The 26864-nt window shown below is 34.7% G+C and overlaps 3 protein-coding genes across 3 annotated transcripts; 2 read left to right on the top strand and 1 right to left on the bottom strand.

Annotated features, from left to right (window-relative positions):
* The first annotated feature begins 995 nt into the window (after nucleotides 1–995).
* LOC107878738 (scarecrow-like protein 21) lies at nucleotides 996–4386 on the top strand. The gene is made up of 2 exons (XM_016725842.2): nucleotides 996–1257; nucleotides 2404–4386. The coding sequence occupies exon 2, from the start codon at nucleotides 2491–2493 to the stop codon at nucleotides 4237–4239; it is 1749 nt and encodes a 582-aa protein (XP_016581328.1). The 5' UTR covers nucleotides 996–1257; nucleotides 2404–2490; the 3' UTR covers nucleotides 4240–4386.
* Nucleotides 4387–11770: 7384 nt separating this feature from the next.
* LOC107878736 (organic cation/carnitine transporter 4) lies at nucleotides 11771–17470 on the top strand. The gene is made up of 2 exons (XM_016725841.2): nucleotides 11771–12358; nucleotides 16070–17470. The coding sequence occupies exons 1-2, from the start codon at nucleotides 11932–11934 to the stop codon at nucleotides 17239–17241; spliced, it is 1599 nt and encodes a 532-aa protein (XP_016581327.1). The 5' UTR covers nucleotides 11771–11931; the 3' UTR covers nucleotides 17242–17470.
* A 4955-nt stretch (nucleotides 17471–22425) lies between these two features.
* Nucleotides 22426–25645, bottom strand: LOC124900134 (organic cation/carnitine transporter 4-like). The gene is made up of 2 exons (XM_047415621.1): nucleotides 25079–25645; nucleotides 22426–23776 (listed from the first exon to the last, which is right to left on the bottom strand). Exons 1-2 carry the CDS (start codon nucleotides 25503–25505, stop codon nucleotides 22620–22622), a joined length of 1584 nt encoding a protein of 527 aa, XP_047271577.1. The 5' UTR covers nucleotides 25506–25645; the 3' UTR covers nucleotides 22426–22619.
* Between the last annotated feature and the right edge of the window lie 1219 nt (nucleotides 25646–26864).

The raw sequence follows: 26864 nt of genomic DNA, 5'->3' as shown, positions 1-26864 counted from the left end.
CATCAATATGGACATATCTAACTTTCAACTTGTAAGTTTATATAAATCTGATTTGAGAATATTAATTAAAAAAAAGTCAATAATTTAAAAGTACTATCAACATGTGATCAAAGAATTTTTTTTATTTTGCTTAAATATAATATATTTATACTCAAAATATTTAATAAATATATACATATATTTAATTATGATTTCAAGTTTGTATACTTTCTCAGCCATATATATATAAAAAATGTAGAGTAGACGATTTTCTTTTTTAAAAAATTATGTTCTAGAATAATATATATATATATATATATATATATATATATATAAAAGATTAAAATGTAAAATTTAAATTAAATTAGTATTAAATATAAAAAAGTTTGATTCTTTATGGAACTAATTGAAAGGAAACAACGTCACATAAATAATAGGACTATTAACTCAAGATCTTAATACATAAACATATTCATTAATTCAGAGTTAGTCTCAGCTATCATGTGTAGCTTTTAATTTTGGGTGTGCATTGATAGATTCTCAAATTATCATAAAATTAAATAAACAAATATACGTGTCTTACATGATAAATTACGTAAAATTTATAGTATAGGACAAATATATCTAGTATTCAATTACTTCCCCCGTTTCATTTTATTTAATCCTTATTAACTTGACATTATTCTTTAAAAAATATTTATCAGATATTTATTTTACTAAATCAGTCTTATTAATTATATTTTAAAAATATAAATTTAAATATTATAGCATTAAAAGACACGGTAAATTTTGTAAAATTTCATAAATAAGACCCTTGAATTAAAATAACTATTTTTAGCAACAAACACAATTATTTGAAATGAGAGCGATTAGTTAATGTGATATAATTATACACATTAAGCATAATTAAAGCGTTGAAATATTTCGCGGAACATTCTGCAATTGTTGAAATTAATGGTCGGCGAAACCTTCCGTTAAATATAAATATTCCGTCACGCCTTCCGTCAAATTCAACCTTCATTCAACTCCGTACCATAACATCAAAGGGTCAGCTCTCCCCCGTTAAAATTCAAACTTCCGTCTCTGACTCTCTTCCTCCTCCCTTTCTTTACTATATAAATATAACCACCAACTTCACATTTTGCTGCTCAATTACTCTTTCTAAAATTAATTAATAATTCTCAAATATTCATACTAATAGAGTCAGCAGTTATTTTTTTCTTGGTGAACAAGCTGAAGGATTTTGAGTTTTGCCTTTTTTGTGATTTTATTTGCCAGGTATTGTTAATTCTTCATTTTCGACTTTTTTTTCTTGAATAGTGTTGATTTTGTTCTCTCTCTCTTTTCTATAAATTGCTGTGGTTAGTTTGCGTGCAGTTCGATTAGATCAACGATACTAAACTACCTGTAGGCTCCCACGAGTAATACGTATTAACTCTATCCACTAAAACTAGGAGTTATCTTACCTAGTATTTTTACTTAGTACTATTTTTGCCTATATTGGAATTTAAGGTTGACACGTTGTGATTCTATACTCATTTTATTGATCACTTAGCCGAACTTGGGTGCTCTGCTAGTCTGATAATTATACCCCTATTATAAACTCTTTTTGATTAGTTTATGACTTATGAATAGTAATAAACTTGTGAATTTGACATGAAAATTTATGGGTTCGGGATTCTAGTTCTTCTAAGTTATTGTGATGTGAACTAAATAATTTGGACATATTTAACGGTATTTCTTAAGAAAAATACAATTTGAACTAAGCTATTTGTTACCTGATTGTAGCTTAAAAAGGTTTCCCTGCTACAAAGGTTTTCTTTTTTAATAGTTTATCATCTTAAGTCATCAAATGAAAATTTTCAGCTGCTTTCCAGTAGTTGCTACTTCAGATTGACCTAGTTTAGTTATAAGATTTACGAAACTTGTGGCTATATACATGTCATGACTTTAAACATGTCATAATATTTGTGTAGCTATATTGTTATCAGAGGTAAATGCGAAGCTCAAGTTAAACAGTTTATAAATTAATTATTTATGTCTTCAAGGAATATAGATGCCCGTTTGTGGGATTACACTGCATGTTGTTGTTGTTAAACGTATCTGTTATGTTTTGAAAATCCTGAAGATCATGGTTGTCCATATTTAGGTTCTATTTGGTAAATCTGGTTGTGAACTTGTGATTTCAATCTAATTGTTGCTACACATAAAAACTGCATCTTGTTTATTGCAAGTGTTGCATACTATTGTTAATATCACATGATAGAGTATCGTTTTTCGCCTGGTAAAATCGTGCAACGAGCAATAACTATGCTTCGTGTGCTTGAATTTGTATTTTTTGTTTCTCTAATTCATTAGAAAACTGTGTTTTCCTATCAATTAAGGGCTGTCAAATTGATTTATGCTTGTTTGTATCTTCTGCAGGTTGATATTTTAACGAATTCTATCTGTTAAAAGTGTGCGTACTGGGAACAATTTGTCGCTTAGAGGAGCTAATGATAGCCATATAGTATGGAATCACACCATTTGTATGGATATGGTGTGACTGGTGCAAATTTGTCATACGCGTACTCTAAGACTACTACTCCTTCGATACCTAATAGGCTGTTGGGAACGTTGAAATTTGATTCGGGATATTCTCCGAATTCTCCATTTGTAAACTATTTTGATCCTGGTACTCCAACCACTTTAAGTGATAGCCTGGAGCAGCACAGCTCTACTGAAAATATTTCAGGAACTAGTTGTTCCAGTAATTCCTCGCTGGATTATAGTCATTATTTCCGTAGGCCTAGCCCCTCTCCAGATTTCCGCCAGAACAGTCTACTGGTTTGTTCCGGTGAAACTTCCTTACTCCAGTATGCAAATCATAGTCACAACGTGAAACATGCTTTGCTGCAATTGGAGACTGCTTTAATGGGTCCAGAAGAAGCTACAACATCCAGTCCCTCAGCAGGGGAAATTCAGCAGCCACAGACATCAGGTCAGAGTTCAGGGATGTGGAGCCAAGATGGCCAGGTTTTGCGTAGAATTGGTTCACAGCCATCACCTGTTCCCATCTTTGGCATATCAGGCAATAGAATTCAAAGTGAGAAGCGGCACAAAGCAATGGAGGATTTTCCCGTGCAGGGAATTCCTTCTGGCAACCTAAAGCAGCTGCTTATTGCGTGTGCCAGAGCTCTTGCTGAGAATAACTTAAATGATTTTGAGCAATTGATTGCCAAGGCAAGAAATGCTGTGTCCATTACTGGAGATCCAATCGAGCGTCTCGGTGCTTACATAGTAGAAGGGCTAGTAGCAAGAAAAGATGGTTCCGGAACCAATATTTACCGGGCTCTAAGATGTAAGGAACCAGCTGGCAGGGACTTGCTTTCCTACATGCATATCCTATATGAGATATGCCCTTATCTAAAGTTCGGTTACATGGCTGCAAATGGTGCAATAGCAGAAGCATGCAGAAATGAAGATCGCATCCACATTATAGACTTCCAAATTGCACAAGGGACTCAATGGATGACTCTTCTTCAAGCTCTTGCTGCCAGGCCTAGCGGTGCCCCTTATGTACGTATTACAGGTATTGACGATCCAGTTTCAAAATATGCCCGGGGAGATGGATTGACAGCAGTGGGGAAACGTCTTGCAGCAATTTCTGCGAAATTCAACATTCCGATTGAGTTTCATGCGGTGCCAGTTTTCGCTTCTGAAGTTACCAGGGATATGCTTGATGTGAGGCCTGGTGAGGCTCTGGCAGTAAACTTCCCTTTGGCACTTCACCACACACCGGATGAGAGCGTTGACGTGACTAACCCAAGGGATGAACTTCTCAGGATGGTGAAATTTTTTTCTCCCAAGGTTGTTACTTTGGTGGAACAAGAATCAAACACAAACACAGCTCCCTTTTTCCCTCGATTTCTAGAAGCTCTAGACTACTATTCTGCAATGTTCGAGTCCATAGATGTGACGTTAGAAAGGGACAGAAAGGAGAGGATCAATGTGGAGCAGCATTGCTTGGCAAGGGATATAGTTAACGTCATAGCATGCGAGGGCAAGGAAAGAGTGGAACGCCATGAACTATTAGGCAAATGGAAGCTGAGGTTAACAATGGCAGGGTTCCATCAGTATCCTCTGAGCTCTTACGTGAATTCGGTGATAAAGAGCCTATTGAGGTGTTACTCAGAGCATTATACACTGGTGGAGAAAGATGGTGCTATGTTGTTGGGATGGAAGGAGAGGAACCTAATCTCAGCATCTGCTTGGCACTGAAAAATGGTGGAGAGCTAGTTCTAGCAAATCACCAGTTGGGAAACAGATGAAATAGCCTTTTGTCTTATCATATAGTTTTAGTGTTCAATAGATAAATTTCATGTATCACAAACTATTTTTGTTTATACACATCTGTCATTGTGTTCATCTGTTGGTCCCTTGGCTTAGAATTTTTCTTGCACAATATTCAGTGAAGACAGTCAGCACCAAATTTTGAACTGAAACAAAAACAAGGTAAGGGTTGTGATATCCTAACCAAATCCTGCTTCGACAGAACATGAGAGATGTTGGGTATATAAGGCAACTCTAACACCAATTAATCCCATTAGTTTTAATAAAGAGTATTTAGATATTGTTTTTATTTTGACCGAAACAAGGATCTATTAATTTGTTAGGGACATGAATCATGATATCTCTAACATAACGTATTACGTATACTATCACTTTTTACTCAAGAGACATTTTCCGGCAGCAAACTATACAATTTAGGCTTTTTACACTATGGTAAGAAGTCAAAAACACGCTCTTTGACACATCAGCAAAAGGTGTTTAATAAGCACAGTTTAGGGATGTTGAAAAAATTACTAAATAGTACAAATTTTAGTTTGGCAAAATTAAAGTATCTAACAAATTTAGGGGGCCAAAATAATACTACTTGTCTATATGGCAAATTGCTTTATAAGACCAAATCCTTTGTAGGGTCCAATTAGAGTAATTTCATTAAGACTTACCAACTCAAAATCTAAAGGAATTAAGATGCATATTACTTCTATTTAGTAAAATTTTCTCCCTTAATAATGATTTTCCTTATTTGTTTATGTCAGATTCTGTTTTAATCCTTAAAAGGAAATTACATTATATTTAATGTGAATTAATCACTTTTCAGTAGAAAAATGAAAGATTTATATAATTACCTCAATCAACTGCTAGATGAGTGTCCAAATACAAACTCTAATCAATGTCATTGTCACTCTAATCAAGATGAGAGAGTTTCTTTTTTCTTCTTTTTTTGTCTTTCTCATAATGCTTTTGAAAATATACGAAGCTACAATTTGTTATAATAATGTTTTTTTTATCTATCAAGGCTTAAAAGAGATGAAAATTTATCATTTTGTTATAAAATAATAAAGAACAAGAAGAAGGGTAGAGAGAATAGAGAGAGCGATTCTTATTTCTTCTCTTGAGAGAGATTATGAGATTGTCAATACAATGGACAAAATCCCTCTATTTATAGGGAAAATTTACTCCTAATCTGAGTAAAAAACGGATGCTTCAAATCCTAATAGATATATGTAAACACCTAATTTTTGACCCAAACCTAATATTTTTTATACCATTTTAATGTTCAATTATTTTTTTTATTTTACTATTTTTAGGCATTTTAAATTTATCTTATTTTTGAGGTTCGTTAAAAATTTTGAAAACTACAAAAAATAGAGTCACATTTTAAAATAAGTTTCTATTTTATCGTTTATTTATTTAAAAAAATTGTTTTTTTTTTCAACTTTAATAAAAAAGGTGATATTAATATTTCTTAGTCATATTCCTAAGACTAGCTAATTAATTTATTTTGTAGTAGATTTTATTATTTTAATTTTTATATTAATAAAAAGAAAAAAAAGAGAAGAAACCTAAACTACCCAAACCACCCCACAAGTCCCACTTTCACAAAACTTCTCCCCCATTATCTGCCAATCTTCCTGTAACACAAACACACACACACGATATAACACACAATATATATTTAAAAAGATGAAAAGGGGGGGGGGGGGGGGAGGAACTCAAAAAACAAAAAGAAAAGTGAGAAAAGAGAGATAGAGGAGAAAGAAACCAAGGGAAACTTACAAAAACCTGAAAAAAAAAAGAAGAAAAGAAAAACAAGAGAAAAAAAAACATCACTGGAGAAGTTTGAATAGAAAAGAGAAAGAAAAGAAGGAGCGAGTTTGAGTTCGAGGCTTGTCGAGTTTCCGGTAACGTAGTTTTTGCTTCTGTATTTGGTTTAGTTTGTCATACGTAATTTGATCTCATCTTGTACTACTTATTTTACAAATTTAGTTGTGAATCAAAGCATGAACAAAACAAATTGCATGATTTCATGTCGATATGAACTGCATTCCAACATATTTACATACGTCTCTGAGATCATTTTAATCCATTTAGTAAGTATGTACGGACATGAATATTGTGGCTTATAAAATGTTAGCATTGATCAATGATCCAAAAAATTTAACGAGATGCTTAGTTGATACTGTATAATTCTTAAATGTGTCATTAATTTTTCTCCAATTTTTCTTTCTTTTAATTTCATTTCGTTAGCATATTGCGTGAATATTCTTCATCCTATATGTGTGCATGTTTGGAAAGTTGCCATTTTTTTTTTAAATATTTCATAGACGAAAATCAAATGAGAAAATAACAACATTTCAATCACTGTTAATACATTTTGAAATATATTAATACATATAATGTTAGGTTTTCAAATTTTGTTTATTTGTTTAAGTAAAAAAAAAATTAAAATTTTGAAGTTTCATTAGGTTTGTAAATCAGTGAGTTGTACAACAAATGGAATCTTAAGATTATGTATACGGACCTCAGGAGACTACAATTTTTTTATTAATTAATCATTCTAGTTTAGATATGAAAAAATTGGTTGTGATGCTTTCGGTAATGGCTGTGTGTTTAAATTTACAATATTTTTCGTTAATGTTAGTTGTAAAATATATATATATATATATATCACATACTCCAGGATTCTGATCTTTAAGTTGAAATATTTTTTCGAATAATATCTAATTGCCACAAGTACTAGTTCATTATATGACATCGAGTCCTCATATTTCAATAATTTGTTTCTGGGAATGAATGTCTTTAACGTTAAACGAACTTTAGGCACATTTTAAAATGTTCATCTCATTTAAGAATGCGGCCTACGAATCGTTTACGAGACATTGAAAAGTTAAGGATACAGTAATGTACCTTGACAAAAAAATTTTAAACTTAATTTTTCACAAATTTAATACAAGAGTTTTAAATAGTTTTAATATACCAGTGAAAATTGACGATGAAGTTGGAAAGCCCTGCTACCGACCATTCGTTATAATTAAATTAATTTACTATTTGAAGACAACTGAATTGGGTTGGGTAGGTTTTAAACCCATTAGGTGCTTATTTAGATTAGGAAAATAGGGACGACTCATAAATGCCATAAAGGCGCGAGAAACGTACCAAAATTTGTGGTGAGGCCGAAAAGTACTACTATCGGTAAGCCACACGTCAATATAATAAATAATTTCAAAATAAACTAAAAGCGGGAGGCAAACAACTTTTAGGTTAACAAATATTATAAATCCAAAAAAAAAAAAAATAATTTAAGCCAGACGTAAGTCATTAAAGCGACCGTGCTAGAACCACGGGACTCGAGGGGTGCCTAACACCTTCCCTCGGTCAACAGAATTCCTTATCCAGATTTCTAGTTCGCAGACGAAAAAAATAAAAAATTGAAGAGTCATTTCCTTTTGAATAGGGATTCAATAAGGTGACTTGGAACACCCAAACTCAATTCCAAGTGGCGACTCTGTAAGTAAAGTAATCCCTTTTCAAAACGTCACTTTAATCGGAAAAAACCGTTTTCTCTAAAACCAACTCCCTAGCGGGGTCGGATGCGGTGGAAAACAGGGGGGTGTGACAATATCAAAGTAGATCTTGATAGAAATTCACTATAATGTAAATACATTTATAACACTCCCCCTTGAATGTCTAATTAGTAGATAATGTGCCTCGTTAAAACCTTACTAGAAAAAACCAGTAGGAAAAAAAATCTAGTGAAGGAAAAAGAGTACACATCTCTAATAATACGCATTTCGGTTGCCTCATTAAAAACCTTTCAAGGTAAACCCAGTGGAACAAAACCTCGTAAGGGAAAAAGAGTACAACGCATATTAACTCCCTTAATGAGAACATCCTTGAACCTTTGCATCCCGATCTTGTGCACCATCTTCTTAAAAGTTGTAATTGGAGAGGACTTGGTGAATAAATCAGTCACATTGTCAGTTGAACGAATCTGTTGCACGTTAATATCACTATTCTTTTGTAGCTCATATATGTAGAAAAGCTTTGGCAAAATGTGTTTCGTTCTATCTCTATTTATGAATCCTCCCTTAAGATGTGCTATGTATACTGAATTATCTCTGTATAAGATTGTGGGTAGATTGTCATATTTCACAACACATTTTTCTCGAATGAGATGTATCATGGACCTCAACCATACACATTCTCGGCTTGCTTCATGAATAGCTATTATCTCAGCATGATTCGATGAAGTGGGGCTACGATAGTCTGTTTTGTATATCTCCAAGATATGACGGTATCCCCACATGTGAACACATTGTATGTTTGAGACCGAGATTTATGCGGGTTAGATGAGTACCCAACACCAGCATGACCAGTAAGATCGGGACTGCAATCTTTAGAATAAAATAAACTCATGTGTCTTATCCTATTTCGATATCTCCTAGTAGGAGTAGAAATATACCTTGCCAACAAATTAAGCAAAAAGCTATATTGGGTCTTGTAGTTTTTGCAAGGTACATGAGTGCATCAATTGTATTAAGATATGATACTTCATAACCAATTCAATTCGATATATTCGGAATTCAGCAAATAATCTATTGCTTTGAAAACTCTCCAAGAGTTCCAATAATGTTTTAAGCAATAAGCTTATACAATATAAGGATTATAAATAAGTTTCCCAAAAACTTTTATATGCTTCAAGCAGTTTGAATCCTTAAATGTTTTCATATAAGTTTTGTCAAATGACAATATTTAACATTTCATGAGTGACATCTTCAAGTGTCTGGACTGCAAATCAAAATAAGTATTACGCTTACCAAAATGCATTCTCTCATATTACTTGATAAATGTTTCTACGTCAGCATGCTTAAATAAACGTAGAATTCAGATCCTCGTAATCTTTCACAATATTGCACCAATATTGTGTCAAAGATATTGATAATATATCTTTTGTATCGGTTCACAATGCGACATAACATTTGAGATCTCATCACTTCATTATTTTCAGGTACATGAACCTCTCATAAGGTTTCATGAAGTGGTATGTCGTAGGCTATTCAAGAGTTCATTGCCTTCTTATTATGATTATTTGCTCCTTATTTTTCAAGGACTATTTCATTTGGAGCCGATCAGTCTACCACGCTTCACGCATGCATAGATTTTGTCCTTTAGGAACACAAAATAAGAGCACTTGCGCTTAATATGAGATGCTTTCAACATTTGACTTGAATTATCTTTCCGATGAGGATATGATGATAATTTCTAACATATTTCACAGCGCTTATAATCTCCCTCTTATTTAGGAAAACTAACATACATCCTTTACTTCTTTGAGGAATCCATCTTTGTACGTTATGGTATATTCATTAATCGTATACCGCACATCAAAATTATTATATGGAATAATTGGTTCCCGACCTTGAACCAATTTAGAGGGAAGAAATAATTATAATTTATTGGTCTAATGCAGACAAATGCTATTGCAATATATCATATTTTAGACCAATACATGAAGTTTTATTCTCATTAATAATGGTTTAGCTATTTATCGAAGGCATTCAATGCCAAACCATCATCATCAAGATAACTTTCTTGATTGCACAATCTGAAAATTATGTTCTTAACTCAATTTTACTGAGCAAACATGTGATCATCTTATTGATGCATCTTTTCAACATATCACAAGATAGATGAACGGGCCCTTATTCACCTTTTATAATTTTCAGATTTGAAGGGATCCAATCCCAATATTAGTTGATCCAACCAACTTATCATGAGAACAAACGACATAAACAATTCTTGAAGAATCTTCTAGTTCTTCAATACATGCACATCTTTGAGATGTCACAATTGTTCATATCAATTTATGAACTTTTATTCTAGTAAACTACAAATTTACCATGACATGTACTTTTTCTTTAGTAAATTTCAGATTTACAATTACATGAATAAATTTCAGATTTACTAATTTAGAAGTCGATTTCAAAATTATTCAACCTCTTTAGGAGGTGAGTTGTGATACAATCACAATCAAGTACCCGTTTGCATTGATAAGCTTCTCATTTACCAAGAATGGAATATAGCAAATCGAGGCATACATATGATGTAGATATTTTTTTTTCTTTAGCATATCTTATAATCATATAAGCGTGTGAAAATATCATCACTTTTGATGATCATTATCATATTGTCCCTTCACGCGTATATTCCTGCATTCAATCACTTGTCTTCTTTCAGACATATTATGCACTGCTACCACATATACCTCAAGAATGAAGTAGGTTGTCATATTTCAGACTTATAAAATATTGCTACTACATCCACTTCATGGAATGGAGTATATTCAATGGATCGAATTTCATGACTTTTCATCAAACACCCATTATTTTGATGGAACTTGAACCCAACATATTATCATCCCTTTTGATAATATTGTTCTTGAGAAATAAATTTAATATATAAATGGTTCCAAACCAATTATTTTTTCCTTAAATCCAATAATAATTATATTAGTAGTAGCAGAAAAAAGATAATATAAAGAATTACTAACCTTGAAATTCTTCAGATTTATAATCTCACCTTGTTTGACAGAGTCTTGTGTTGATAACGTGTTATAAAATAATAAAAACAAAAAGAAAGTAGAGAGATTGAGAGAGTGATTCTTATTTCTCTGGAGAGAAATCATAAGATTGTCAATACAATGAACAAAACCCTCCTAGTCTTAATAGATATCAAAGTAGATCTTGATAGACATTTATTATAATGTAAATACATTTATAACACATTTCTTTTTTTTTTGTTTTTTGCCGTCTTCTAAAATTTGAATCCAAAATCTTATTATTCTTAATCACTTTGTTACACCCCTAAAGTCACACCCATAAGTGTAATATAAATATGTCAATAATATTTAATCAGCATAATAAGATCCTTAGAAATTTAATTTATAGCATGAGCAATATAAAATAAAGAAAATAAAATCATGACGCTCACAACGGAGAATTAGATAAGGATTAACAAACTTTTAGGCTAACAAGCCTTTAAAGCCAAAAGTTTAATGAGTCATAATACAAAGTCACATGATTTGTGCATTTTTGTACCCAATAATAACATATCTTGAAATAAACAATACATATAATCAATTTAAATGATAATAACAAATTACAACGTTGTGAGCTGTGTTGAAATAAATTTTGTTTTATTGAAATAATCTTGTTTCCATTAAAAAAAAGTTCTTTTTACAACCTTAATTTGCAGTTCTTTTTAATATTTCTCAATTTTCAATAACATCTTAGTAAATTATATTTTATATTAATTTTTATTTTTAATAAACCCATTAAAAAGTAAATATAATAGCATGTCAGCCTAAATAATCGAACTGTCCAATAAATAAATAAATAAATAAAATCTTTTTCACAAAACATCCTTAATTAACACCTAACCCTGTCCGAAACATTTTCATAATCATAGTTGTCCTAATCCTAATCCAAAATCAACGATACTATAAATAAAAAAAGATGGCTGCTCCTCTTTCTCCTTCTCATAAACAAAGTGAGAAAAACTCAACGCATATAAATAGCCACCAATCCCTTCAATAATCCCTAACCAAAAAAAAAATTCAAAAAAATGTCAAATTCATCTACCATGTCTCCTAACGGTGACGTTATGTCACCGTTAATCCATCCGCTGGTGCAGAGAGCACCAGCGGATGGATATTCGAAACCAAAAAAAGTAACAATGGATCAAATGTTAGAAAAATATTGTGGTGAATTTGGGTGGTGGCAATTTAGTCATTTCATATTAACAAGTTTAGCTTGGGCATTAGAAGGTATACATACAATGGTTATGATTTTTGCGGACCGTGAACCGGAGTTTCGTTGTTTAACGAACCGGTGTGATTCAACCGTAAAAACTGTATGTGGACTTGAACCGGGTTCATGGGAATGGACCGGTGGAGTTAAAAGTTCGACCGTTTCAGAATTTGGATTAATTTGTGGACACAAATATAAAGTTGGGCTTGTTCAATCCTTATTTTTCGCTGGCTGCATGATAGGTATGTTGTTAATAAATATTTAGAAATTTTTGGTAGATCTCTAGTAGTATTATTTTGTGGTAGCATTGTTCCATTATGATATGTTATTGTGTTATTTTCTTTTGTATCTCGATTACATCTTTTTTCTGGACTGTGGGTTATCTTCAGTCGAGGGTCTATTGAAAACAGACGCTCTACCTCACTTCTAAAGTCGTTGTTCAGACTGCGTACACTCTACTCATGTTCGTGGGTGGTAGGAGTTGAAAAATAATTAAAATTTGGATTTTGATTAGTTTGATAAATTAATGAAGAAGGTTAAATTAACACAGAGTTTAATCAGAAAATAAGGAATTAGCGATGAATAAAATTTTATAGCTAAACAGTAAAAATCTTGTGCTAATTCTATTTAGCTAAGGATTAATAAAAAAGTTAAATGACTAAGAGCTATTTAGTGGTAGATTAACTGGGGATTACCGATAAATTTGAGTAGCTAATTTAATATTTTCTAGTGCAGAATGGTGCATTTTTTTTCTTAGTAGTGACAGTAGTATATGGAGCTGTAGTAATCCTGAAATTGTCTTTTGGCAATTTGTTTAATACTTACTATAGTTTTTTAAGCTATTCTTATTTGATTAAAACTAATTTAAGCTTCATTTTCTGGAAGGAAAAGCACATGCCATTGAACTTGTGGACAATATAATATGCTTCTCAGTAGAGTTTTAAAGTTAATGTATATTGCATGTAAGTAATGATAGATTAATAAAATTTAATTTGTATATATGTTAAATATATACAAATAATTTATTATGTAAAAAAAATTGTGATTCTAATAAACTAAAATTCTGACTAAATATTTACAGTTTTACTTAAAAGTCATCATCTCAATATATGCTTATTTTTGTGACCACATATTATAGAGCTGTAACTAGTACATGTTCTACACCTTCCACAGACATAACTTATTTATTTTGCTAAAACATTTTGGCATGTCTATTTTTATTTACCACACAAATGCATCCGTATCCTGATAACTTTGTCGTTTATTTTGTCAGTTTGTATGTACAAAGTTGACTAGGATGAATAATATTGCTGCCAAATTTTTGTCTGCTTATAACCTATTGTTAATCATAGGTCAAGCTCAATTATTTTAAATTATGAGAAACAAAAAAAAAAAAAGAAGATGAAGATAGAGGACAATGTAAATCAGAAATGTACAATTATTTGACTAGGTCACATGACTTTATCTAATGCAATCTAACTTTTTTTTATATGATTTATATTTTGAGGGCAAATAAAAAGAAATGTCAGGACTGACAGGACAAGTGAAAAATACTAATGGGATACAGTAGTATATATTTTTAGATTTAGAATATCCTTTTTCTTAATTTCAACTAACCCCCAATATAGATATTTAATATTGAAGAATATGCTACCTCGATCCGAATCTCCCGTCTTTCATTATGTGAAATGGAAAATAATAAATCAAATCTAAAAGTGTATGTAAATAATATAAGATCGGAGCTTAATTATCTTGTAAATTATGAATCAGGATGGCAACAACATGAATCAAGATAAATTCTAATCTAATTATCTTTAGAGGTAGTCCATAAAAAGTGAATTATATAAAAAAGATCAAATAATTCATTGTCCATCGACGTGGGGATTAATTTATAATTTATATAGATTATAGGGGGGGTTTAAATAAGCACATAGGTTAAGAAAGAAAATGATTTGCAAAATTTATAAATAAATTATATTGTTAGTGTAATTACTATAATCCATTTATCTATATTTATACTATATTAAAAGTGTGAAGAACCTTAGAAATATTGTTTGAACTTTTTATCCTTTATTAAAAGTCTCTATTTTAAATAAAATTATCTTTTCATTATTTTTCTAATATTTAAGAGTTAAAAAATTAATTAAATAATTATAATAAATTATATATTTTTTATTAATTTAAGAATTATATGATTTTAAGAAAATTTGAATAATTTAAAAATAAATATGAAATTTAAATTTTTTATACTTCATTAAAAATTTTTGTAATAAGTAAAATTATTTAATTTTAAATAATAAAAAATTACACATACGAAATTCTGCTAAATTATTTTTTAAAAAGTTTAAAACGACAACTCTGGAACATGGAGGATTGGAGGTGTTAGGTGGATGGAGTTTGGTTGAATTATCAAGTACTCAAAATAAAATATAGAAAAGCTTAGTCTTGTCATTTTTATTGGTCAGAATCACTTCATCTTCAACTAGTACAGTAAAAAATTAATAATTAAATAGCACTATTATTATTATTATTATTCCAAGACATGAGCAATCCTTATCAAAATTATGATGACGACAAGCGGCTTCTTTTGACTTGCTGTCAATTTTATTTAGATCTACCCTCACTTGTTATGACACGTTGTATATTTTAACATGCATAATGACACGTGCTTATTGTTGTATGATGCACGCACCACCAAATAGTGCTCTTACTAGTTTTTTTTTTCTTCCACCCGGTGTCTTATACCCATTGAAACTCGACTAATACGAATTCATGTGACAAGCAGAGCGAATTTAGGGGGTTGGGTGGGGGTTTCAGTAACTTTCATGCATGTGGATCTTGCATTTATATTGAGAAATCTGATAAATATGTAAGAACTATATATATTGAGAATCCATAAATAAAGTAGGATGTTGGTTTAGTAATGCAGAGGGACTTGTAAAGGTTTCATTGGCCTCTTAGTTGTAGATTTAAATCCCTTTAAGTACTATTTTTATTTCATTTTTGTTTAATGGAAGAAAACCACAAAATTTAAATCTTGAATTCGCCCTCTACCGACAACTCCCATTTTACTCTTAATGATACGTTCATATAGTTATGTACATATGTACACACTAGCTAGTTCTACGATTATCTTTTTAATCCAAGACTCTTTGTTTCTTGCTAATCAAATTACAACTGTAAAAATTAAACGGATAGCATAATCAGGGACGGATTTACCGTTCGTCATACATGTTCGACAAAACTCAATAACATTGCTCAGGCTTTTATTTTTTTGTTTAAAGTTCACTTAATATATATAAACAATTTATACAGAATGAGTAATATATGTCTTTTTCACACTCATAAACTTGAAATTAGGGTAGCTGTTTCATCCTTGTACTAAAATTTACTTCTCTTTAAAAGAAGTGTAGATCGGTAACATAATTTGGTTTGTTTACTATTTTACTGCTACAAATTTGAAAAATTAATGCAAACACTGAGCAAGATCTCCTCACTTTTGTATTGGTAATTATGCTGTTCGAACTCTTCAAAAGTATTGCCGAGTGCCAGAATCTTCAAATGCACTATTTTTGGAGTATTCAATACAAACCCAGTCAATATTTTCGAAGATTCTGAGCAACATAAGATTAGTGATGGTGTTTGACTTGATATGAATAACTTAGAAATGCTTTAGAAAACTTTGTGACACTTCCAAATTAATGCACTACTTTTGATTACTAGCTAGCTTCATGTATTGATTACTATGTTGCTTGAACTCTCTATAAGTATTGTTGCGCCTGTATCAATATCTTCACAATGCACTACTTTTGAAGTATCTAATATGCACTCACCGATATTTTAGAGAGTCCGAGCAACATAGATGAGTGATTGGTTAGTCTTGATATGACTAACTTAGAAATGTTGAGAAAATTTTGTGACACTGACAACTTGTTTTTTTCTTTTCTTTTCAGGTGCTGGAGTATTTGGACATCTATCAGATTCCAAATTGGGAAGAAAAGGCTCTCTCACTATAGTTTGCATTTTGAATGCAGTCTTTGGTTGTTTAACCGCATTTTCTACGGATTATTGGACATATACCTTAATCCGCCTTCTATCCGGTTTCAGCACGGGCGGGACTGGCCTGTGTGCATTTGTTCTTGCTACTGAACCCGTTGGCCAGTCCTGGCGTGGCGTAGCTGGAATGTCCACTTTCTATTTTTTCTCTGCCGGTATAGCAATGCTATCGGCCATTGCTTATTTCTTCCAATCGTGGCGATCTCTCTACATTGCTTCATCAGTTCCATCTGTTATGCTTGTTATCTTAGTACTTCCTTTCCTCCACGAGTCACCTCGTTGGTGCCTGGTGAGAGGGAAAGTGGATGAAGCCATGAAGATCATGCGCACAATCGCTAAATCCAATGGCAAGCACCTCCCTGATGGTGTTGTTCTTGCCCTCGATAATGAAGTGAATGATGATGACTCTCCTGATACTCAATCCGAGTCCAAGGAAGCGCCAAATGGATCCTTACTAGATGTACTGAGGCTTCCTTTGACGAGATTCCGGTTGTTCTTAGCAGTGGCTATTAACTTCTTTTGTTCAGTTGTCTATTACGGGTTAAGTCTGAATGCTGTCAACCTCGGAACCAACCTTTACCTCAACGTTACCCTTAACGCGGTCGCTGAGATGCCTGCCTATTTGATAACAGCACTAGTGTTGGACCGACTTGGTAGAAAGCCGTTAGCAATATGGACAATGTGGTTCAGCGGGATTTTCTGCCTAGCCGGAGCCTTGATGAAGGGTCATGGGACGTGGAAGGTGGTTCGGATGGTATGCGGAGTTTTAGGGATATTTGGCATGGCTGGGACTTACAATTTGTTATTCGTGTACTCGATGGAGTTGTTCCCAACCGTGGTGAGGAATGCTGCGTTGGGATGTGCAACGCAGGCGTCACAAATGGGGGCGATTTTGGCGCCCCTAGTGGTTGTTTTAGGGGGTGGGATACCATTTGCTGTGTTTGCAGTATGTGGGATTGCTGGAGGCTTACTAGTAGTGTACTTGCCAGAGACTTTAAATAGGCCACTATATGATACGATGGCTGGAATGGAAGAAGCTGAAGCGGAGAAACCAAGCATTCTATCTTAATTTGCTGGTTTCTTGAAAATTCTCTAGTTTATTGTTAGTATGTCAATGTAACTTCGATGTTGGGAGAACTATTTATGAGTTGCCCTTAGAGAATTAATTACTTCGGTGTAATATTTATTAATCATCTTATGTTAGGTAGTTGAACGCCCTTTGCGAACAAAATTATGTAGTATGGTCCAATAAGAATCATTTCACCCGGTTATATAATATCATGTTACTTTCTGTATAATTATTGTCGCGTCTTTCAAACGTAATATAACTTGGATAGAAATCAAAATTCCAAATAAAAATATTATGTATGACAAGGGGGAGTTGCTCGATGATAAGTATTGGCACAAAATGATTAACCCCTGTTTAGTTAGTTCAGTTATTAGTTCATTGTTTAGTTCAGTAAATATTATTGTTTCTGCAATCCTACTTTGTTTAGGATACTGCCTTCAATAGTTAGTAGTGTTTGTCTAGGAGTCTTCTTATTTCCCTTTAACTCTATTTAAAACGCTTTCTGCGTTCTTCAATAACAATTTTATCTAGCATTTACTCTGCATTTATATGATATCAAAGCTCTATACTCTCTAACGAGAACGATCCTATTTTTTTTCCCTTCTCTCTTCCTCACGCAGATAGCAGCAATGGCCACCAACAGTGGCAACAATCCCAGAGTTGTCAATGCTGATAACACAACGGGTGCTAACATTATTATTCAATTCAACCCTGCGTCCCAATTACCCATCAAACTCAATGGTGGACACAACTTTGCCACCTGGAAAGCTCAATTCTCCATGCTTATGTATGGTTACAATCTATTTGGCTATCTCGACGGGAGCACTCCTTCCCCTACTCGCACCCTCACTATTGGTAACAACGTATCTCCTAATCTTGCTTTTTTAACTTGGTTCCGTCAGGAAAAACTCATCCAGAATGCCCTCATGGCATCTGTTGAACTCACAATTGCTCCAACCGTTGTTGCAGCCAACTCATCCAAATCGGCTTGGGATGCTCTGCATACCACTTATGCAAACAGATCACAAACCCGCGTCTTCAGCCTACATGATCAACTTGCTCGCATCACTAAGGAATCTCGCTCCATCACCTAATATCTTCACACTATTCGGTCCCTTTCGGATGATTTAGCCACTGCTGGTTCTCCTGTGTCCAATCCTGAGCTCATCGTCAAGATACTCAGTGGTCTAGGTCCTGAATTTCGTGAAATCTCTGCTGCCATATGTGTATGTGATACGGCTGTCTCATATAGGAATTGTTTGAGAAGCTACCTGACTATGAACTCTTCCTTCGTCACGAAGATGTTAAGAAACTTTCCAGTCCTATAACTGTTGCGGTAGCTACTCCCACCAAATCCAATACCAATAACCATAACAATCGTCGGCAGAATGATAATTCTCAACAATGGCACCAGAATTCACGTCCTAACACTACTCCACAGTGGCCCCAGAATTCACATCCTAACACCAAACCGCAATGGCAGTCAAACTCCAATCAAAACATTGTTACTCGATGCCAACTATGCAATAGGATTGGCCACACCGCCAATGACTGTCGTTCGAAGTCTCATAATCACCTAGAAGCCAAAGCCAACTATGCTACTGGATTTACTGCTGCCACCAATCCATGGATAGTCGACTCCGGAGCCACCCATCACATCACAACGGAGCCACATAACCTATAACCATACCACGGTAGCAGGGATGTATCCATGGGTGACGGTAACAAAATTCCCATCTCTCACACTGGTTCTACTCAATTAAATGCATCAAATAATGTTTTTAAGCTAACTCACACTCTTTGTGCCCAATCTATTAAACGCAAGCTTCTCTCTGTTTCAAAATTTTGTCAAGATAATTCTAAGTCCATTGAATTTTTTCCCTTTGATTTTGTTGTGAAGGATCTGAAAACGCGGAAACCACTGGTGCACGGTCGGACCAACAATGGCTTGTATGAGTGGCCTGTTTCATATCCCCAAGCTTACGTGACTGCCACATCCACTCCTCTTACTACTTGGCATCAACGTTTGGGTCATCCTCATTTTAGAGTTCTTAGGTTTATTTTAAATAAATTCTCGCTACCATTTCATGAGCGAGACAAACCTTTTTATTGTAATTCTTGTTTATCTAATAAAGCTCATCGGCACCTTTTTACTCAATTATCGTTGTGCAGCTCTAAACCACTTCAAATAATCTTTAGTGATTTATGGGGTCCATCACCAGTCTTATCTCTTGACAAGAAGTTGTATTATTGTATTTTTGTTGATCAATATACAAAATATACTTGGCTTTATACATTAAAAAATAAAAGTGAGGTTAAAGAGATCTTTCAAAAATTTCATCCTATGATGGAAAAGCACTTTGACACCAAAATTTTGTCACTGTACACTGATGGTGGAGGAGAATATAAAAGTCTTGACCCTTATCTCTCACTTCAAGGCATTGAACACCTCTCTACTCCGTCATATACGCCTCAACGCGTTGCACTTGCAGAACGACGACATCGCCATATCGTCGAAACTGCAAAAACGCTCTTACATGAGGCGTCCCTTCCTCCCCAATTTTGGTCTTATGCGTGTCATCACACCGTCTACCTCATTAACCGTTTGCCCACCTCTCAACTAGATAACCAATCCCCATTCCAGCGTCTAATTGGAAAATCGCCTGAGTATAGCTCCCTGCGAATATTTGGTTGCTTATGCTATCCAAGGCTTAAACCATACTCCAAAAATAAACTTGAACCAAAATCCACCCCATGTGTCTATCTCGGGTTTTCCTTATCTCATCATTGTCACCAATGTTTTGACCCTATTTCCGCAAAGGTATACCTATCTCGGGATGTGCAATTTATTGAGGATGTTTTCCCTTTCAAAACGTTGTTCTCCAGTATTGCCCTCAACTCACCTCACCTAAAATGGGATAGTATCATGATTTCAAATTCTTCGAATCCCACACCCAAACTTTCCATCACTCCAGAGCTTTCAATTCCATTAGAAACAGACGCCCAAACACCTGTAGAGTCTCGCTCAGTATCTTGTCCTTCTCCAGCACAATTACAGGCCAACTCAAACTCACAATCCGACTCCGACAGTGAACCAGCGGTGGACGCAGCTTCTTCTTTTTCAGGTAAATTTCTATCACCCTCGTCTTCTACAATTCCTATGCTCCCAGAATCCTCTTCTCACCCTATTACCCAGAAGATCACACCACCAGACCTCCCTACAAATATATCAACGCACATACCTACAAACTCAAATTGAAGCCCGCGTCCCCTCCTCGTTTATCATCGTAGGAACAAAATTCTACCTACACCCATGGTCCATCAACCAGCTAGTCCTATTCGTGAACCGGATCTTCCTCTCTCACCGCTTAAATGTCCTTCTCCTCATACCCGTGTTGTCACCCGATCCCAAAACAACATCACTAAACCAAAATAAATTTTTGATTACCTAGCCAAAGTGAAGCCCACCATCACACCCACTACTTTTAAACAAGCACAAAAACATCCTGAGTGGCGTGAAGCTATGAAACAGGAACTTGATGCTTTTATTAAGAACCAAACTTTGGAACTTGTTCCTCCTAACCCAACCAAAAATATTATTTCCTGCAAGTGGCTTTTCAGGATTAAAAGGAATGCGGATGGGTCTATTGATAGATATAAAGCGAGGTTAGTTGCGAAAGGATTCACTCAAAGGCTGGGCATTGACTTCCATGCAACTTTCAGTCCAGTCGTAGAGCCTACCACTGTTCGAATCGTCCTCTATGTGGCACTTCACCATAACTGGCAACTTCGTCAGTTGGACGTCAACAATGCATTCCTTCAAAGCAACCTGGAAGAGGAGGTGTATATGGCACAACCTCCGGGATTCACTAATGATGACAAACCAACTCATATATGTAGGCTGCGCAAGGCAAACTATAGCTTGAAACAAGCCCCACAGGCGTGGTACAATGCTCTCACAGGTTATCTCTCATCTATAGGCTTTGATAAAATGAAATCTGATGCCTCACTACTCGTCAGACAAGGTCTAGGTAAGACAATGTTCGTCCTTGTATATGTAGACGACATTATTATTACTGGGAGCAACACTTCAAGTGTCGATCAGGTCATTGCTTCCCTTGCCTCTCAATTCTCAATTAAAGATTTGGGGAATCTTCACTACTTTCTAAGTGTTGAAGTGATACACAGCTCTTATGGTTTAATTCGCACCCAAGCAAACTATGTGAATGAGATCCTGATGACCGACTGCACAAGTGTTTCCACGCCAATGAGTGCAACTGAGTTGTTCACTTTGTTTGATGGTACTCATTTGACTGATGCGACACGCTATCGTCGAGTCTTAGGTAGGCTTCAATACCTATCTTTCACTAGATTGGACATTGCCTATGCAGTGAATAAGTTGTCCCAGTTTATGCAAGCACCGTCAGACCTTCACTGGAAAGCTGTGAAGCGTGTTCTTCGCTACCTGCGTGGCACCATCCAACTAGGCTTACGTGTAACTCCTATTAAGGACTTCAATCTACATGTATACTCTGATGCAGATTGGGGTGGGGACATTGCAGACAGAGTTTCCACATCTAGGTATATCCTGTTCCTTGGTCACAATCCAATTAGCTTGTCATCGAAGAAACAGAATACTGTCTCTCGCTCCTCCACTGAGTCTGAGTATAGGGCAGTGGACAATGCCTTTTCTGAAACCATATGGGTTACCAATCTCCTCACTGAGTTGCGCTTTCCAGTACATCAATTGCCTACTATTTATTGTGACAATCTTGGAGCCACATTCTTGAGCAAAAATCCAGTTCTTCAAAGTCGTTTGAAGCATGCTGCAGTGGATTTTGACTTTGTTCTCCACCATGTCGAGGCCAAAAAGGTTCGGGTTGTTCATATCCATCGTGCCGATCAACTAGCAGATACTCTCACTAAAGCACTGCCTAAACCTGCTTTTCAGCAAAATCTATCCAAGTTAGGCTTAGTGACCCTTCGTCTAACTTGAGGGGGCGTATTGGCACAAAACGATTAACCCCTGTTTAGTTAGTTCAGTTATCAGTTCATAGTTTAGTTCAGTAAATATTATTGTTTCAGCAATCCTACTTTGTTTAGGATACTGCCTTCATTATGTTAGTAGTGTTTGTCTAGGAGTCTTCTTATTTCTCTGTAACTCTATTTAAAACGCTTTCTGCGTTCTTCAATAACAATTTTACCTAGCATTTACTCTGCATTTATAATAAGTACCAAATAATGTTTTACAACTTTTTTTTTTTTACCAAATACATTTAAGAGCTTATTTTCAATTTCACCATTTATAGCTAAACCCAACTATTTATTTTCATAAAAAGTTCAGTTCAAAACACTTAAACAAATGCTTAAAAGTGTACTTATTTTGCTTCAGCTTCTTGTAGTCCATCCATTGTATCATAAAGTGGCTTGTTCAGTGTCTCTGGTAGATACGTTACCAAAAAACCTCCTGCAATTCCACACGCCCCGAACACAGCAAACGGTGCCCCGCCCCCTAAAACCACCACGATGGGTGCCGAAATTGCACCTAGTTGCACGGCTTGTGTTGCGCATCCCAATGCAGCATTTCTCACTACGGTCGGAAACAATTCCATCAAATACACGTACAATATACTGAAAGTACCAGCGATACCAAATATTCCTAGCAGTCCGCATACCATGCGGACTACTTTCCAAGCCTCGTTAGTGCTCTTCACTAAGCTTCCTGCTAAGCAGAAAACTCCGCTGAACCACATTGTCCCAATAGCTACCGGCTTTCGACCAAGCCTGTCCAACACGAATGCTGATAACAAGTAGGCTGGCATTTCAGCAACCGCGTTAAGGGCAACGTTGAGGTACAAATTAGTTCCGAGATTGACAGCGTTTAAACTTAACCCGTAATACACAGCAGAAGAAAAGAAGTTGACAGCCACGCCTAAGAAAAACCGAATCCTCGTGATAGGAGACCTTAGTACATCTAATATTGTTCCTTTTACCGCTTCTTTGGTATCAGATTGAGCATTAGGAACATCTTCGTTCACTTCACTATCGAGAGCAAGAACAATGCCATCAGGAATGTTTGGTTTGCCATTTGATACGGCGATTTTCTGCATAATTTTCATGGCTTCGTCTACCTTCCCTCTAACGAGGTACCAACGAGGTGACTCATGGAGGAAAGGAAGTAGAAAGATAACGAAAATAACCGATGGAATTGAAGAAGCAATGTAGAGAGAGCGCCATGGTTGGATGAAGTAACCAATGGCGGATACAACGGCTATTCCAGTAGAATAAAAATAGAAAGGTGACATTCCGGCTACACCACGCCAGGATTGGCCTACGGGTTCAGTACCAATAACAAAAGCAATAATGCCAGTGCCACCAGCGCTTAAACCAGTGAGAAATCGGAACATGACATAGGTTGAATAATCAGAAGAGAATGCAGTTAGAATACCAAAAATGGTGTTCAAGATGCAAACCATTGCGAGGGAGCCTTTCCTCCCCAGTTTTGAATCTGATAAATGTCCAAATACTCCCGCACCTGAAAATCAATTTTAAAATCGATATTATGGAATCTGAACCATCCAGTCATTTAATTTACAATTATGTACTAAGTGCATTGTTTATGCATACTTGATACTGAACTTATATGTATATTTATTATACATAACATATACACTGATATGTAGTGTGTATATTTCGACCATAGTTCCAGGGAACATGCACCAAACACCCTACATGTGAAAACAAGCACACAATCGAAGACCTCCATTGATGATCTCCGAGGTATGGAGGTGCAAAAGTAGAGAGAGAATTTTATCGATCTAAAAAATGAATACAACTATATACAACAAGAGCATTGCTCAGAGCTTCATAGCCTAATAATCAGAAAATATCTTCTCACATGCTAATTAATCCTCAATAAGTTTTACAACTAACTAATCGAGTAACTAACTAATGGATCAAACAGTACTTGATGAGTACGTAACTAATTTCTGGAATGAACAATGATCAATGTAACAGTGATCAACTGTTTAATCAACTTCTACATTGTGTGTTGATGCATTCGAACACTATATCCCCCTTTATTTAAATTCTTCTTAAAAAGTACAAGAATAAGAGAAGAAAAAATTGAAAGAATGGAAAACAGGTAAAAGTATCTTTCACATTCCACTTTACGACTTTTTTCAAAAAAGAAAAAAAGTACCAGTCAATACTATATATGAAGGTTAATTTCTTCTATAACAACAACAACAGGCCCAGTAAAATTTTATAAGTGAGTCTGAGCAGGACAAAGTGTAGGCAGACTTTATCACTATCTCAGAGAGGTAAAGAGGCTCAAGTGAAGTATATCCAGATAGAAAAGGAAGGGATTTTTTAAAAAGATGTTAAGAGTTGTGACCCGAATTTTGTTGATCCGGCCCTAAAAGTTTCGCGGTAGGACTCATGTTTGTGATTTTCAATGGGATCATTGGTGGTAACGCAGGGATTAGGTTGTGGTGGACCTTTATATTTTTGGGCCTAGGACCTATTTGTACGCACGTATACGTATTATATAAGTGTTTCGTATTATTCAGAAATACACGAAATTGAGACTATCATCTCCAACATTGTACTCTCTCTATTATAGTGAAACCTCCTCTGCCTCTGCCCGTGGTTTTTTCCGCAAGAATTTTCACGTAAATTTGTGTGTTCATATTTTTCCTTTGCTTGTGGTTTGCTTATTTTCTGCCCAATCATAACAAAAATTTGGTAGTAAAATTTCTGAAAGTAATTTTTTTCCGGTTACAACAGCTAAAAGTGACAAATTGTGAAGGGAAAAAAGGAGGAAGGAAGTACGTACCGATCATGCAGCCAGCAAAAAATATAGATTGGACAAGTCCAACCTTAAACTTGTCTCCACATATCAATCCGAATTCCGACATCGTAGAACTTCCCTTTCCACTCGACCATTCCCAAGAGCTAGGCTCGAGGTCACACATACTCCCTGCTGTCGTAGGACAGCGGGGAGTAGTATAACCAGCGTGACTCATCAAACAGTGCCATGCTGGTTCGCGATCTGCAAAGATCATGACCGAAGTATGAATACCTTGTAGCAACCAAGCCAAGCTGCTTAACACTAAGTGTCTCAGCTGCCACAACCCGAACTCTCCGCAGTACTTCTCCAACATATCATCCATCGTTACTTTTTCCGGGATAGCCTCCGGAGAGAGGAGAGGCGACAAGAGGTTGCCGTATAATTGGCTGTTTGAAGACAATTCCGATGACATTTATTATGTTACCTACTAATTGTAATATGTTGTGACCACACAGCCTAGCACTCTGATTCACTTCTTTAGTACTTGTTGCATTGTCTATTCGAACTCTCAACACCTCTTTATTACAGTAGTTTTCAAACGAAATGTGTATCACATGTCACTAGAAAAAGACCGTAGAATTAGGACGGACAATTTTTGTTGCTGAATATTTATTACTCTCAAACGGATGGATTGGACTGAAATTAATTAGCTAAAATTATATTATAATCCAATATAATTCACCAATTCTTACTGCATTATGAAGAAATAACACAATTGCTCACGAGCTAATTACACATTATAACATAATTAGTACGTACGTAGGTAACTTGATGTTGAGTGTAGGGGTGCACGTGCACCCGCTAGCCTTGAGAAAAACTCCGTATATATAATTTGCATATCTATATATATATCAGGGTGTTACGTTAAATATATGTCGTGCACCCATAGAAATACTGATTTGGTTGGTGAGATGATTGGGGTTGCCACTTGAAAGTTGTTCTTTTTGCCTGATTGCTCAGGTTCGAACCCCAACAACAACGTTTTTTTATTTGCTTCTTTTTCCATTTACACCTTTTCTTTTTCCTTTTATGTATTATGGATATTATTGACCTATTTTTTATTTTATTTCAAAATACAAGTTTCTCTCCAACTTCAAAAGGTAGATATTCTCCCTATCTTATACAATATAGTAATATTTATTTTCTTTAATCTTTTGATCATTGAGTTATTTTTTATTTAAAAAATTAACAATTTAAAGTTCGAGATAGGTTTAAATCGAACGTTACCCATTGCAACCATCTGGCAAACAAATCTCTCGAATTTCATATTTTTCAAAAGCTTTCTATTATTGTTCAAAATATGATAGTGCGTTGAATTTAAATACGGTGAATAACACACTTTTGTCATGTTAAATCTAATTAATGATATTCAATAATATTAAAATTTTACTTATAAATTACTATAATTAACAAGTTTTCAAAGAACTGTATGTCGAACTTTGACACAACTAATTATTATATTTAAATATAGAGGTGCATTCGTCAAGTTTAAATCTTGGGTTCGCCTCTCTGTAATCATAATGCAGGAAATTCTTTAGTCCAAAATTAATGCATGCTTTTGTCTAACTTATATTTATTAGTTAGAGAAAAGTCAAGAAGAGGCCTGATTTCTAATATAGTATTTTGATGTTACTGAGTGAGGTCTTTCATGTGATAAAAAATAATTTGTAAAGGAAAGGTGGAGTCAAAGAGGGTTATCAGTTCTTCCTCTTAATCCGTGGTTTTTTCTTTATTTAAAAGGATTTTTATGTAAAATTATTAGTGTCATTAT

Source organism: Capsicum annuum, chromosome 7 (assembly GCF_002878395.1).
Source record: "Capsicum annuum cultivar UCD-10X-F1 chromosome 7, UCD10Xv1.1, whole genome shotgun sequence".
In the NCBI taxonomy this organism is placed as follows: domain Eukaryota; kingdom Viridiplantae; phylum Streptophyta; class Magnoliopsida; order Solanales; family Solanaceae; genus Capsicum; species Capsicum annuum.
The sequence above is the reverse complement of the archived record's forward strand: the minus strand, read 5'-3'. Positions and strand labels throughout refer to the sequence as shown.

Coding starts and splice junctions, on each gene's coding strand:
- LOC107878736 (XM_016725841.2), top strand. CDS start 11,932: ATGTCAAATTCATCTACCATGTCTCCTAACGGTGACGTTATGTCACCG. Junction 12,359..16,069: donor TTTCGCTGGCTGCATGATAG/GTATGTTGTTAA, acceptor TTTTCTTTTCAG/GTGCTGGAGTATTTGGACAT.
- LOC124900134 (XM_047415621.1), bottom strand. CDS start 25,505: ATGTCATCGGAATTGTCTTCAAACAGCCAATTATACGGCAACCTCTTG. Junction 23,777..25,078: donor TTTTGCTGGCTGCATGATCG/GTACGTACTTCC, acceptor ATTGATTTTCAG/GTGCGGGAGTATTTGGACAT.
- LOC107878738 (XM_016725842.2), top strand. CDS start 2,491: ATGGAATCACACCATTTGTATGGATATGGTGTGACTGGTGCAAATTTG.